Here is a 15743-nt window from a genome sequence, read left to right on the forward strand (position 1 = left end):
GCGAGCGGGGGCATCGCGCGCGCGAGAGAGAGCGGGGGCGAGTGGTCGGTGGCGCCGGGCGAGAAAGAGGGAAACGTGTCGGTCGGAGGGGTAGAACGGAAAACTCGGGGAAAATTATAGCCTACGAAAGTTTGTTCGTCAAATCACATATTTCAGAACGGAAGGAGTATATACCAGTCATGCATGATCCCATGTCCATATCGCTGCGTAGGCGGCTAATTTTGACTTTTGGGAAGCTCACTTGGCAGAAGATTCATATGAATGAGAAATACACATCAGATATATTCTTAGAACCTGACTAAATCAATTGTCTGTAATACAAGAACCTGATATATGTTCTGTTTATGAATGATCCACCTTCTAGTTTGCAAAATGTTCCTAAATTACTCATTGCACGTTGTAACATTGCAAGGAGTATTTGTTACAGTAAGATTCTGCCATTTAGTCAGCACGCATAGCAAGGACCATTTAGTCAGTACCTATAGCATTTTTGAACATTTAATCTTGTCTGGTTGTTTGTCTCCAAAATGTGACCAAAATCTGGAGTAACAATATTACAGTGAATTTCAGCACTGAATTTTGTCTACTCCAAATCTTGTCTGATTGTTGTAATTCGCCAAGGAGTATATATTGATTGTTTCCAAAATCTTCTGATCGTTTCCAATATTACTGTGCTGAAATTCAGTCAAAAAATATTTATTGTTTCCAAAAATTGACTGATTGACTGTTTGATTGTTTCCAAAAGTAGTAGGTCATCATGATCTCCTGATTGACTGTTTCAAAAACTAGCGGATCATCATGATCAATTTCTTGATTTCCTGATTGAATGTTTCCAAAAACTAGCAAATCATCATGCCATCCCCAAGAGTACCAACAGCAGAGGCGGGAACTCGGCGACGAGCTCAGGCTCGGGTGGCGATTCCACCAGCAGCGGGGAAGGAGCGACTCCACCAACACCCTGGGCGACTGAATCACACAGGTGAGCGGTAGCACGAGTGAAGGTCGTGCGGCGTAGGTTGGCGCCGAAATCACACGGGTGGGCGGCGGCGGTGGAATCACGCACATTGGCGCCGAGATCGCGCGGGTGGGCGGAGGCTGGTGGGCTGCGAGCGCTGGAATCACCAGCACGGCGGCGGAATCCGACAGCGCAGGCCCCTAGCAACGCACGGGCGGAGGCAGAAGGACGGAGACCTGGCTGTTTTGTCAAGTCTTTGGAAGTATGAGGTTACTTTTGCAAAATATTCGTTGTACTGTGCGCCTGACAAGCTTTACCGGATGGAGGGAGTAGCTAGCTACCCCACATGCTGTAAATTGTAAATTTAATATTCTTGATCGACTTCAAGCTGAAGGTCAGACATCTGGGGGTCAAATTTAGAGAAAAAAACCGGATAACTCTACTCAAGATGCTGTAATACCGTAGTTCTATAATATATAAATAGTACTCCCTCTGTCCCATAATATAAGAGCATTTAGATCATGCGAGAGACATAGATACAGCAGCCGAGCGCAATGTCACTCCATCCGTCTCCCACCTCGTCTCTGGAGCAGTGGCGGCAGCGATATATGTCTGCCACCAGTGACAATGCATGTTACACGGTGCAACACAAATACTTCACAAGGTAAAAAAATCAGAAATTAACAGGAAAATATTCTACTCTGGAAAAAAAGAACGAGAAAAATTACTTGTCTTATAAGGTTATGACATTAGTCTGAAAGTTTCTCAAAAAGAAATTATTCTGACAAGATCTAGCTATAGCAGTCTTTCAGCTGAACATATCAATGTTATGTGCACTTGTTCTTTTAGTTGAAAACCATACAGGAAGCCCGACAATAAATTTTACCGGAAACAGAGAAAAGAACATTACAAGCGCGAGAAATAATGCCTGGGAGTAGAGTAGGTGTGATGCCTCCAAACGACTCATGCATTGTTTTTGTGTTTATCGGTTCACGCCATATTCAAGAAGGAACGAACAAATGGATGAATGCTTGGGGACATTAGTAGGATATAAATTTATAGTTTAAGAATCTAGAATACAGCTGCAAGGACTAAAGAAAGTAGCAACACAAAATGCATGATGAAAAGCAAAAGAAAAAAAATATATCATTTGTCTTTATTTCTTCCAAAAATGTAAATAAAATGTGACAAACCGGTACCTTCCCACTATCCACGGTGGCCATTAGAGCAACATGTTGTCTGTCAAAACGAAATTCATAGAAGTAATACGTCCTGCAAAATATTATCTCATAAAGCAATTTAACTACAGAAGCCATTGCCTTTTGTAATATTCCCTTGAAAATTGAGAGAAATAACCTGATACCCTCCTGATCCTTAACTTTAATTGTTCGAGCTGAGTATATTTTTGCACCGCCTATGAAATGAAACAAATAACATAATTAACATATTAGGACAGTCTATAAAGCATTTCAAATGAGTATATCATGTTAATTGTTAACACTATTGTCAAGAGCTGAACTACTATACCTCACAAAATTCAAAGATCAGAAACTAGTCCCGAATTAAGAGGGGATCTACCACGGGTTCTATTTCTTGGAAGAGGAAAGTAGAGCCAAACCACTCCAGTGGTGGCTAGGCTTTATCACAATTACAACTCGATGCCCGATCTGTCTGGAATCACTGGCTAAATAGCATTACAGTCCAAAGGCTCGGTAAAACTAAAAAGAGAGGGATGACAACGACATCACAGGAAACAGTAAATGCCGGGTAAAAATAACTAAATGGAGCCGTGGGGATCCTGCACCTGCAGCGTCCTCTTCTTATTCACTTGCTCACCAGTTCGTCAAGGTCATCACAGCCGTTGATTTTGGCCTCGGACGATCTCATAGCTTCCAGCTAGTGTCGGACGAGGAACAGAAAACAGAAGGTGTCGCTTTTGTTCAGGATTCAGAACCATGTGCGCGCTAGAAGATCAGCTTGTTTTCAACACGTGAAGAGGAAAACCTTATGGATAAACACTGATAGCACCTTGAGGTCTGGGTATAAGATTGCTGTTAAGTGTGGCCATGATCATCCAACAGAGGAAGGTGGGGAGTGGGAATCAAATCAGGTCCAATATGTTGCCTTAGTACACTGACATGGAATGTTGAGTGTAACTTGCAACCGTCAGGGAGTAACAGTTTGTATGAAGTGTTACCTATCTTCTCCAGTATTCTAAAGGGGGCATAGAACTTGGAATGGAGCTTCAGATTTCTTTGAATACTGAGATAAGTGTCTCTAATGTTGGATCTTTAAGTAGACCATGTCTCCAACAGAGAATTCTCTTTTCTTCTCTGTCACCAAAGTGTTCCATCATTGTGCTTTGAGGAGGTTGTCCTTGATGGCCTGGTTTGCTAATTCCCTATTATGGAGGAGGTCAGGGGAGTCTTCAAAGATGAAATCATGCAAGGTGGATTCAACTATCAGAGGGGGTGGGAAGCCATAAAGTGCCTGAAAAGGTATCATCTGCAAGGAAATGTAAAAAATACCATCGTACCACCACTCAGCTAAACTGCTAAAGCTAGGCAGGAACGCCATGTCTTGGGTTGCTGGAATGCCATGCATCTCAAGTAGTTCTCCAAGCACTGATTTACTCTTTCTGCATGACCATCAGTTTGTGGATGGTTGAACTACAGAGATGGAGCTTGACTCACAGGGATTCAGAAAGTTTCTGCTGGGGAGAGCTTGTGAAGATTTTTTTTTAAGGGAGCTAGTGAAGATTTATCTGACTGCAGGAAGCCCGTGGAGCTTGAAAATGTAATCAGAGGTTCTAGCAACTGTTTGGACAATAAGCGGGTGCTTCATGGATAAAAATTGTGCATATTTGGTGAATTTGTCTTACCACAACCAGACAGAAACTCGCGTCCGCTCCCCCCGCGTCGCCCCCGCTTGGGCGGGATCGCAAACCCTAGCCGACGGGGGCTCCCCTCCTTCCATCCCTCCCTCCACCGCCGCCGAAGGACGCCGCCGGCCTATAGCTCAGGGGCTGACGGCGGTGTCGGGGGCCTTCCCTCTCTCCTGCACCATGGGGGCGGTGCGGAGCCCCGCGGCATGGGTGTCACGGCCGATCTGGCCTTGGTGGCGCCGCGGGCCTGCCTTCCGGCGGCGGCGCGGCAACTGCCTCGGCCTAGGGCGGCGATGGTGGCGGGTGCGGCGGCCGGCCCTGCTTTGGGCAGCAGCCTTGGCGGCGTTCGGCGGCGGCGGCCGGGTCTGCGGCGACAAACCATCTGACCTCGGATCGGCGGTGGCGGCATGGAGGGCCTGGTGGTTGGGTCGGCACCATGCGTGTTGTGCCCTCCGGACAGATCTGATCCGGCCGTTGCGGCCTGCTCGATGTGCGGCGGCTCAGATCGGCGGCGACCCGTGCACATGATGCTTGATGGAGGTTCTTCGAGCGGATTCGGGTGAAAACCTCGTGCTCGGCTTGATGCCAAGACCGGCGTTGGCGGCACCCTTTTGTGTCATTACCTTCTTGAAGGCATCGCCGTGGAGAAGCTCCAGACCTCTATCCGCTACCTCCGGGGGAAACCCTAGATCAGTAGATCGGATGATGGCGGCGCGTTCGTGTCGTTTCCTCCTTTGGGGCGTCATTCTTGGAGGCGTACACGGGATCGAGGGACCAGTGGGCGGCTTTTTTGGTGGAGCGGTGCTTCATCCTACACATTGATGACGGCGGATCTCGGCGGCGTGGTGCAGTGGAGACTCGGCGCCTGATGCGCGGTGATGGACTCGCGCAGGAGGCAGTTGTCTGGCGTCATGGTGGCGTCGATGGCAGAGTGGCCTGACAAGGTAGAAGCCTCAATATATGCTCTGAAGACGGACCTGTGGAAGATGGCGGCGACGACACATGTGAGTGCGTCAGACCAGTTTATGCCCCAGGCCCGGTATGTGGCTCGGCTGGGGCTTCTGGCTTTTGATGATAGGCTTAGGTGAGTGGTCCGGGTATTTGGCCCAGGTAGCACCCCTTCATCATATGGATAGAAGTAGTGGCATATGTTGCCAAGATGGCGGATTCAGGCATATTGTTGTAATACTTTGTAAGGTCCTCGAGAATAATTAATAAAGTGGCCGTATGCATCTCCCAGATGCAGAGGCCGGGGTTCATCCTCCTTTTCTAAAAAAAACAGGATGAGGGCCTTATGGCAGTCCCTCTGCAAAATCCATGCTGATGTGATGACAAGCAAATTCCAGGGTAAGTAGTGTGTTCTGCCTTATTAATTTGGCAAACGGGGCCTGCGAATGGAATAGGAGGTGTATTCTTTGATAAGTTGCGCTCTCTCTCTCTCTCTCTCTATATATATATATATATATATATATATATATATATATAATAGGGAAAATCCATCCTACCACCCGGTGGTAGTTATCCCATATGTCTCATATACTACCATGTGGTAGTATATATACTACTTTATCATTTTAAATATATTCGTATACTCTATCTAAGATATTTCCAAGCAAGTTACATGAAAAAATTGCATATGGGCCCATAGTTTTTGTTATATTTATGAAATACGTACATATTTGTACGTAAAAAAGAGCATGCTCAAAAAATGGTATATACTACCTAAAAATTAGTATATATACTACCAAATCATTGTTACATACTACATACTACACGTACATACTCTCGATTTCGACAGATACTATATACAATATACAAAACACAAGTGGTGGTAACTACCACTGCTTGTAGGAAACATTTGTCATATATATATATATATATATATATATATATATATAGAGAGAGAGAGAGAGAGAGAGAGAGTGATCTCTCCATTCAGATTTATGAAATACATGCAAGAGTTCCTGCATCAGTATAGTATACTTCCAACCATAATTTAATTTTATGTATCTCAAGACCCTGTTTTCGAATGTGTAATTTGGGCGAGAAGTAGGGCTAACAAGTTCACTGATTAGTCTTTGCATTTAGTGCCAGTGGTGTAGACCTTGAACACTAATCAACCAGGAGAGCACCGCATGCAACCATTTAAAGCAGATTAATTCAATGGGTCAATTCTAGAGGGGAGAAGCGATCTGCCACTTCTCCATGTAAAGACAAGATTGTGCGCCCGTCCTGGTTATTATTCTGCATACATACAACTAGCCTTCGGAAGCGGTACACCTCGAATCTGAAGAGAACTTCAATCTCTGCCAACACAGCCAAGTCCCACGGATAAGAGATAATCTGATCGATGGATTTAGGACTACCGTGAAAGGACAAGGAAAAGGGCAACTACTAAGGCTGCTCACAGTGGGGAGTATCATACACTTGTATCATGCATATGATATGCATGATACTAGTTGCATGATACTAGTAGTATATCATAAGACGATGATAGGCGCCGGTCGCCTGATCCTAGCCCAGATCGGTCGCCTCCCAGCCCATTCGATCCCGCCTTCTTATTGTTTCTTCCCCTAACCCACTCACACGAGCACCGCCCCCTCGCACATGCGTTCAGTTAGGTGTAGCTCGCCATGGTGTTGGAATAAGGTCTCTCCGGGCTTTCCCTACCTCGACGACGTCAGATCTGGCGCCGACGAAGAGCATGTGGGAGTCGTGTTCCCAGTTCTGTTGGTTCCCTTCAGATCTTGGCAGTTCGTGTGTCCTTTAAGGAGAGCTTATGGCTGGCTATTGGTGTGGCGACTTCGACATCTTCTTCTCTATTGTTTTGTGGCTTGGTCCTGTTTCTCCAACCCTCTGTGCTGATGGTGATGGACTGCAAGCCTGTTCTGCGTGGGGTGATGCTCCAGCCGATGCTACTTCAACGACTTTTAGATCTCGTCTCAAGGGGCGAGTGGCTATTGCGGTCTTCAAAACGTGGTATGGCGAGGGCGTTCGCAGGTGTCACCTTTCTTTGCTGATGGTTCAGTACAATTTTCAATCTCCGGCAGGCGGAGTACAATCAGAGGAAGAAGACTACTATGCTTTATAATGTAATTTTATTTTGTACTGGTCGTTCTACGTCTAGTTGTCTATCCATTGTACTGGTCTTTGTTTTTCTCGATATTAATCAGATCTAAGATGCCTTTGCATGTTTTTATTAAAAAAAGGTGTAGCTCGTCATCGCCACCTTGAACCATTGTCCCAGCAGCACGACTCGGTTGTAACATCGTCTATCATTGGTTGCAGCAACTCGACTCATCAGTCGCAGCTCGCCATCACCGCCTTGTACCACCGTCACAGCAGCACGATCTCGTGCTTGTAGCACCACCTCCTCCTGTCGCCGGTTGCAGCCCGACACCCCGTTTTCGCAGCATGAGCGCGGCCACCGTCGTAGCTCCCCGTTGCACCGGTCCCAGCATCTCTTGCCACCAGAACCAGCACTACCTCCCACTGTTGCAGCATCACGTGCCGCTTGCAGCTTGCCATCGTAGCTTCCCGCGTGACTGGTTGCAACTCCCAATGCAGCCGGTTCCAGCTCCCTGCGCCGCTGGTCATAGCATTCTCGGCTCCACTGCACTCCACGTCACGGCTTCCTGTGTCATTGGTTGCAACTCCCGACACAGCTGGTCCCAGCTCACAGCACCACTTGTTGCAGCACCAGGTCGTCGGTCCCTCTACCCACCACGCCATCGGCTGCATCACACGTCATCGTTGTTCAAAGCTAACGGCGGGCATGGTCACATCGCCATGGTTGCCGAGCTAGGCAAGATATATTGGGGGTGGGGGGGGGGACTTTTTTTTTCTAATTTAACCTCCTTAAAAAAAAATCTTCATGTAATTTGACCTAGGCTGGAGGGTCGTGGCCCCTGCAGCAATCAACATAGCTCCGCCCCTGCCCTTAGTGCCGCGGTCACTGCTCTCAGCACTGCCGCCCCCGTCCCCTGTTCTGATGGTTCCTGTGGCTGATAATGCTAATGATTCTATCAAATGATCAAAGAGAAGAGCTAGAGCTACGTCCGACAATCCAGCTTGGAAGTATGGGTTCAGGCCAGATTTAGAGAGGAAGGTCCAGCTTGACGCTCCATCAATGTTTTCGAGTCGATGAGTCGACGGGTCGCTCGGAGGGGGCGACTCTAGACTAGTCGTGACTAGTCCAGACTCATGGTCGACGAGTCGACATGGCGACGAGTCGACGTGAGTTAAGCAGCAGGCAGTCAGGGGAGGAGCACAAGTGCACAGCAGCAGCAACAACAACCAGGGGAGGAGGGGAGGAGCACACCACCAGCAGCAGTAACCAGGGCCAACTGAGAGATGGGCCACTAGTTATGCACTTCCCTGTGGCCCAAAAGCCCATCTAGTAGCTATATACTCCTCCTGTGACCTAATCCACCATCCACACTCCCTCCCTCACCACAGCCGCCACACATTCTGCTGCCACTCTCTTGCCACCAGTCCACCACTTCTCCTCCCAGCGATGGATCTCTCAACTCCCCCGCAGCAGCTCTCTTGCCACTCGCTCCTCCTCCCAGCCCGCTCTTGCCGCTGCAGCTTCAGCAGCAGCAGCAGTGGCGGCCAGCGCTGCAGCGGGGGCGCAGAAGCAGCAGCAGCAGCAGCAGCGAGGCAGCACAGCAGCAGCATCAGCAGCACGGCGGCGGGAGAGTGCTCCAGATCCAGTGCTGCCTCGAGTCGTTCGACCCAAAAACCGCGACTAGTCCTGACTAGTCGAGACTAGTCGCGCGAGTCGCTCGACTCATCCCAGAAGTCGAGTCGAGAGGCTGAGTCGGCCCTGGAACTGCGACTCGTCGACTAGTCGCGACTAGTCGAGCGACATCCATGCGCTCCATATGTTCGATTTATAGAGCTACATCCGACATTGGTAACAGTTTATTTATGTTAATGCTAGTTGTTAAAGTATTCCCTCCGTTTTTATTTACTCCGCATATTAGTTTTGGTCAAAGTCAAGCTTTACAAACTTTGACAAAGTTTATAGACGAAAACATTAACATATACAATAACAAATCAATACCATTAGATTCGTTGTTGAATGTACTTCCACATCATATAGATTTGTTATGCTAAATATTTATATTCTTTTCTATAAATTTGGTCAAAATTTGACTTCAGTCAAATCTAATATGCGGAGTAAATAAAAACGGAGGGAGTACGTCTAAGGCGAGCCCCCGCGTTTCGCCTTACAAAAACATTGCTCCAAGCACGAACGAGGAGAAGGTCGGGCACCCACGAGTTGATCCAACACAAGCGGCGGGAGAAGAGAAGCAGCAACGACGGACAGAAAGACAACAGTGGCGGTGCAAGATTGGAACTTGGCACGAGTTGCGCGTGCAAAAAATAACCTAGGGCTATGATGCCATGTTAGGAAATATGCAACTTGTATTTCCAGGTCGCCATGGGCCAATATATATACATGTACAGGTGCGGTAAATATGAAGGAAACCCCTTATACAATGGGGATATACACAGCAAATATATACAACTACAACATACCTCTCCACCATTGAACTACTGGTTCGTTCAAATACGAGACTGTAAATCCCGCCCTTTGTTCCAAGGAGTCCTAGCAGTGTCAAAGTACTGCCCAATGGTTTTTACACAATGTTTAGCATCATCCCCTTGAAATTCTGGTATGCTGAACTTGGCGGGTTTAATAGTGAAAATGTTCCTTCTATTATCTACATGACTGTGGCCTCTTCCTTTAGTATTTTCTGCCCAATTTCAGAAACTTTATCTAGTGGTGATGCTCTGGTTTTTGGTGATGAGAGTGTACATCTGGTTGTTGGGCATGGTGTGGATGTCTGTATGGCGCTCTGGTTGTGGTGTCCACATTGCCTTCTTTCCCACTGGGTTCATGTATAACTACAGTCACATCTCAATATGGTTTTGTGGCAGGTGCAGCTGTACGATTGATACTGCCTTGTCCGGGGGAAAGGGTGATTTCCCTGCCATGATTTGTTATGCCGGGTAAGAGTTGGGCCACTTCTTCAGTAGATTTTTTTTTCCTAGGAATGCTTGATCAGAGAAGAACATGTCAAAGCTGGACTGGATTTTGGAGAAACTGCTCTGCAAGGTGGAGAAATTCTTGTTGACTAAAGTTGCAAATCAATGAGTTCCAGCTTGTCAGCAGTACGTTGCTTTTGCCGAGTTTGAACATCCAATTGGAATAATTTGAGTTCAAGGACCTTATTGTCTGCTGAATCAGATGATTTTGCCCTAGGGAACAGCAAGGGTATTAGAAGAAAGCAGGGAACTTTCTCACCTTTACTATTAGGAGATCAGGGTGGGCAATGGGGGATTTGGCAGGTGACAGCCAGCTAGTGGCAACCAGACTTGCACAACCCAAATCCTGCGCTGCTAATCGACCGCCGCCAGCACCGGCCGTCACCAGATGGTGCACCGGAGAGGATGAGTGGGTGGGATTTTACAATGAAGAGATGTTCTTTGGCGACGACTCCCAGTCCAGACCCGCATCTGAGCAGTCTACAGCTCTGAATCGCCAGCAAAAACACTTAGCTGCCGGGATCTGAGACAAAAGGGGGAGAACTAGCTCCACTCGGCCATCAAATCCATCTTGCCATCGAGGAATTGAAATATCTGGTGCCAATTGTCAAGATCTGAACTATTATGTGAGAGCCTGGCTTAATAGGAATGATAGACTACTCATATCAATAAGGAATTCCTTCTTTTCTGGAAGCCCGTCTGCAAGGAACTCCAAAGTTAAGCGTGCTTGACTTGGAGCTATTTGAGGATGGGTGACCGACTGGGAAGTTAATCCCGGGTGCACACGAGTGAGGACGAAGTGCACAAGAAAGACTAGTGTTGGTCTGTGGGGCCAACCTAGATCCCACCAAGCGTAATGGACGGGAACCGATGGCTATGGCCGAGGCGTTACAATTGGTATCAGAGATTCAAAGCCGACCCTCGCGGTTACACGGGCATGTGCGAATCAGGTGCGTGAGCATGTGGCTCATGGTGTGTGTGGCCCGTTGTGGCACACGGCATGGCATATGTACCGGACTAGACGCACATACGTGTGCCAAGAGGGAACGTTCCTAATGGGCTGACGAGCACGTCGGTTCCTTTGAGTGGGGATGTATGTAAGAGCCCGGCTTAATAGAAATGATAGACTACTCATTAACAAGGAATTCCTTCTTTTCCAGCTTTAGCTTGGAGCAATTTGAGGATGGATGACCGACTGAGAAGTTGATCCCGGGTGCACACGAGTGAGACAAAGTGCGCAAGAAAGACTAGTATTGGCCTGTGGGGCCAGTTTAGATCCCACCAGACAAAACAGCCAGGAACCAGTGGCTATGGCCGGGCGTTACATATTATAACTCACAAAATCCATAGATTCACAAACAAGCCCGGAATTTAGAGGGGATCTAGCTAGGGCATCTATTTCTTGGACAAGGAAAGTAGTGCCAAACCAGTCCAGTAGTGGCGGCTAGGGTTTAACCCAAATTACAACTCAATTCCCCATCTAGAATCACTGGCTTTATAGCTATTACAGTCCAAAGTTTTGGTAAAAGTAAAACAAGAGAGGGATGGCAACGACATCATGTTGAACTGCAAGTAGCGGTAGAAGTAACTAAATGGCAGTTGTCGAATGTCCTGCATCAACAACATCCTCTTCTTAGTCACTTGCGTACCGGTTCATCAAGGTCATCACATCCGTTAATTCTGGCCTTGGACGACCTCAGAGCTTCCAACTAGTGTCAACGAGGAACAGCTAACTGAAGGTGTCGCTTTTCTTCAGGATTCATAATAGGTCCTGACAACTATATGTTGGGCTTCACCTTTTCTACATAATTAAGTGTAGGGAATGTTGGAGGAGCAACTTATATTTATTGCATAGCCCAAGGGGAGAATATATACTACAAGGGACTTGGAGTACAAGGAAGAAAATCAAGAGTAAAACGAATATGTAAGGGGACCTAGACCAATACTAATAATACTTAACACCCCCACCCCCACACAGGCAAAATAACAACACCACCATCACCTCCTCTTCCACCCATCAAATGCAAAGTGTATGAAATAGCAATGCATTTGAAGAAGTGTAACACCAAAACAAATAGCGAAAAATGAAAATCCACATCTTGATAGTGTCGTTGTAGCATACTAGCATGGAATCTTCAAAACCCTGTTGAGTCAAGCCAAAGTGGGATAGAAGAAGCATGTCATAAAGATCGTATCACAAGAACATGGCGGCGGAAGAAAGCTGGACGGCAAGAAAATTGGCGTTGATCAACGACAATGCAGAATGAGACCACATAAATTCTACAGAAGAAAACCAGGACTAGAAAGGCCATAGAAATTGTACAAAAAGAACCAACGTGTGACTCAGCGGCAGCAGCCTATTAGGGAGGAGACGACGTGGACCAGGAAGAGGTGGGGCGGCGGGTAGCTGGTGGACGGGAAAAAACAGGGCATAACGCGCTGGAAAACTGCGGCAGTGGCGTCATGGTGGAGAACGGCACATTGGAAGGTCACGGGTATCGGACTGAAACAAGGTGTGAGTTGGGGCGTCGATCTGGACCAGCCAACAGAGGGTGTTAATGTCGTGATCTACAGTGGGGGTGTCCTGTTACTGGAGAGGCGAAGAACCGAGGAATCGAGTAGGAGAGGCGGCTGAATCTTGGAGATGTGATGCAGGAGCGGTGGCCCGATTTGTCAGAGGAGCCCGGTGGTGTATAGCAGTATAGGGCAATGGTCGGCCCGACGCGCAGCTATTTGGTTGGAACGGCCAGATTTGATCCATCTAGGGAGGTCGACGGAGACCGAGAGAAAGTTCAATCAGGGAACGGATGGAGTCGAGCCAGGAGACAACCCTGGCTAACTTCGTTCAAGAGAAAAGGAGATTGGTACAGGAGAGAACGTAGAGACTGAAAAAATCGATCAAAATTGGAGGGTTGCAGTGTCTGGGGTAAAACCTAGGGCTCTGATACCAGGTTAAGAGGACCAATGTGTCTGTATTGCATAGCCCAATGAGTGAATATAGATTACAAGGGACTTAGGGTACAAGTGAAGAAATCTAGACTAGTATGAATACGTAAGGGGACTTCAGCCAATACTTATACTCATTAACACAAATTATTTACCAAAGTTTTTCAACTCATGTTCATCTAGGAACATAACTATTTTACGAGAACTATTGCACTGCACAGTTACGCAATTATAAAATGTCAAACATAAGGCAAAATAAAGAATGTAACCCCATTAGACAACTCATGAAAAGCAGTTAGTTATGTTTGCTATTTATTTTGAACTTCTATGCACACCAAGCAAAACTTTACAACACACCAATATGATTATGGTAATAAATCAATTTCAGTAGTAAACATAATATGTTGATCAGACCATCAATCAACATATTTAGAGTGACATCCCACAGCAAGCTAAGGCTAACATTAAGTGGTTCTTTTGTCTACTAAGTTCTTTTCATACCTTGTCTAATATTTGGAAGTTGTAAGTAGTCCAGGGCAACTTTCATTTAAAAGCACATTAAAAAAATGTTGCGACTTTCAAGCTAAGATGATAGAAATTACCAGGTACAAATAACTTGGACGCCTCCTTTAGAGTGCCCAACTCTGTTATATCTTTGGCCTGTGAACAAATATCCGCGTAAGAACATGAGGATTTTCTATTTTCGTAATATCTGATAAAAGCACAAGCCTTCTAAGTAATAAGGATAAAGTGGTACAGAATAGCATGATCAATAGTAACACAGTTAGCATATGTTCATAAAAGCTTTTTAACCCACTATTTGTTTTAACATAATTAGGAGAGAAGAGAAAAATAATGACAACTTCGACGGAAGATGGTCATTCATGTTTAATACGATCATTGAGAGTCTCGATTTGAGGAAGATTGACCTCACTGGCAGACAGTTCACGTGGGCGAACACATTGCCGGTTCCAACATATGAGAAGTTGGACCGAGTGATCACCAGCATAGAGTGGGAACAGAAGTTCCCTTTGGTAACGGTTCAGGCGCTTCAGAGAGCAATTTCTAATCATACACCGTTACTGGTTGACTCTAGGGAAGCGACCCATGTGGGAAACAGAACCATTTTCTCTTTCGAATTAGGATGGTTCGAGAGGGAAGGCTTCATGGATCTCATTGCTAGAGAATGGGCCAAGGAGTCAAGTGGACATTCCAATGTCGATAGGTGGCAAAATAAAATTCGACACTTGCACCAGCTCCAAAGTGGGATTTATGAAGTGGAAAAAGAGACTTACACAACTCATAAATGAGTTAGATTTGAAAGCTGAGTCTAATGTTCTTAATGTGTCGGATCGAACTGTTAAGAATGAGGCTAAGCAGAAGTAGCGTGCTCTTCTTAGAGAAGAAGAGATGAAATGGCCTCTCAGAGCGAAGGTGACAAAGGTCGTCCAAGGTGATGACAACACCCAGTTCTTCCACATGATTGCAAATGGGAAGCATAGAAAGAAGAAAATAATCCAACTAGAACAGGATGAGGGTACGATTGTAGGGCATGAGAACCTCAAGTTGTACATCTCCAATTATTATAAGCAACTTTTTGGGGGGCCCGAAGATAATTTTGTGTCGCTTGATGAGGGCGCAACAGGGGACATTCCACAACTCAACACAGACAAAAACGAGATTTTGTCTGCCCCATTTACGGAGAAAGAGGTGTTTGACGCGGTAACACAGATGAAACAGAATAAGGCTCCTAGACCTGATGGATTTCCAACAGAGTTTTACAAGAGATGCTGGCATATCATTAAGGGTGATCTTATGCCTATGTTTCATGACTTATTAACGGACAGTTACAGCTATTCCACCTAAATTTTGGAACAATAATGTTGTTGCCAAAGGAGGAGGAGGCGGTCACATTGAGCAGTTTAGGCCGATATGTCTGCTCAATGTGAGTTTCAAAATCTTCACCAAGGTTGGCACGAATAGGTTGACGCGGATTGTCCATTCGATGGTGCAACCATCTCAGACTGCTTTCATGCCAGGAAGACACATCCTAGAAGGGGTTGTTGTCTTACATGAAACTCTTCACGAGATCCATTCGAAGAAACTGGACGAGGTTATCTTCAAAGTGGATTTCGAGAAAGCGTATGATAGGTCAAATGGCCCTTCCTCCAGTAGGCCCTGCACATGAAGGGGTTCGATGAGGCCTGGAGGAAACAGGTGGACTCCTTCATTCAAAAAGATAGTGTTGGGGTGTAACGCCCCGGATCCGATGCGCCATGTGTCTGCCAGTTATTCGCCTTCGTTGCCATGTCATTTGCTTGCGTGTTGCATTTTATCATGTCATCATGTGCATTTCATTTTGCATACGTGTTCGTCTCATGCATCCGAGCATTTCCCCCGTTGTCCGTTTTGCAATCCGACACTCCTATGTCCTCCGGCGTCCCCCTCTTCTCTCTTTTCATGTGCGGGTATTAAACTTACTCGGAATGGCCCGAGGTTTGCCAAGCGGCCTTGGTATAGCACCGGAAGACCGCCTGTCAAGTTTCGTGCCATTTGAAGGTTGTTTGATACTCCAACGGTTAACCGGGTAACCGCAAAGCCCTCTTTGAGTTGCAGCCCAACACCCCTTCCAAAGTGGCCCAAAACCCACCTAACTCCCCTCCATGCTCTCGGTCGTTCGATCACGATCGTGTGGGCGAAAACCGCTCCTCATTTGGACTCTCCTAGCTCCCTCTACCTATAAAACTAGCCCCTCCCCCGAAATCCCGCAGTCTAACCCTAGCCCCCCCTCTCCTCGCGCCGCCGGACGCGTCCGCCCGCCGACGGACATGTCCGCCCCGCCGACCGCAGCCAACCCGCGCTCGACACCTGTCCCGCGACGCCGCCTCCGCCGTCGGGCCC

General features: G+C 46.8%; 1 protein-coding gene across 1 annotated transcript in view; it reads right to left on the reverse strand.

The window, feature by feature from the left end:
* Positions 1 to 1274: 1274 nt before the first annotated feature.
* LOC119308032 overlaps positions 1275 to 15743 on the reverse strand; it is a 33022-nt gene continuing 18553 nt past the window's right edge. The window contains exons 4-7 of the mRNA XM_037584144.1: positions 13445 to 13502; positions 2312 to 2369; positions 2155 to 2227; positions 1275 to 1567 (exon numbers count right to left, since the gene is read on the reverse strand). Of these exons, the coding sequence (XP_037440041.1) occupies positions 1475 to 1567; positions 2155 to 2227; positions 2312 to 2369; positions 13445 to 13502 (282 nt within the window). The 3' untranslated portion in view covers positions 1275 to 1474. The remainder of the gene's footprint in view (positions 1568 to 2154; positions 2228 to 2311; positions 2370 to 13444; positions 13503 to 15743) is intronic.

The sequence above is a fragment of the Triticum dicoccoides genome, chromosome 5B (genome assembly GCF_002162155.2).
Source record: "Triticum dicoccoides isolate Atlit2015 ecotype Zavitan chromosome 5B, WEW_v2.0, whole genome shotgun sequence".
NCBI classification, from domain to species: Eukaryota; Viridiplantae; Streptophyta; class Magnoliopsida; order Poales; family Poaceae; genus Triticum; species Triticum dicoccoides.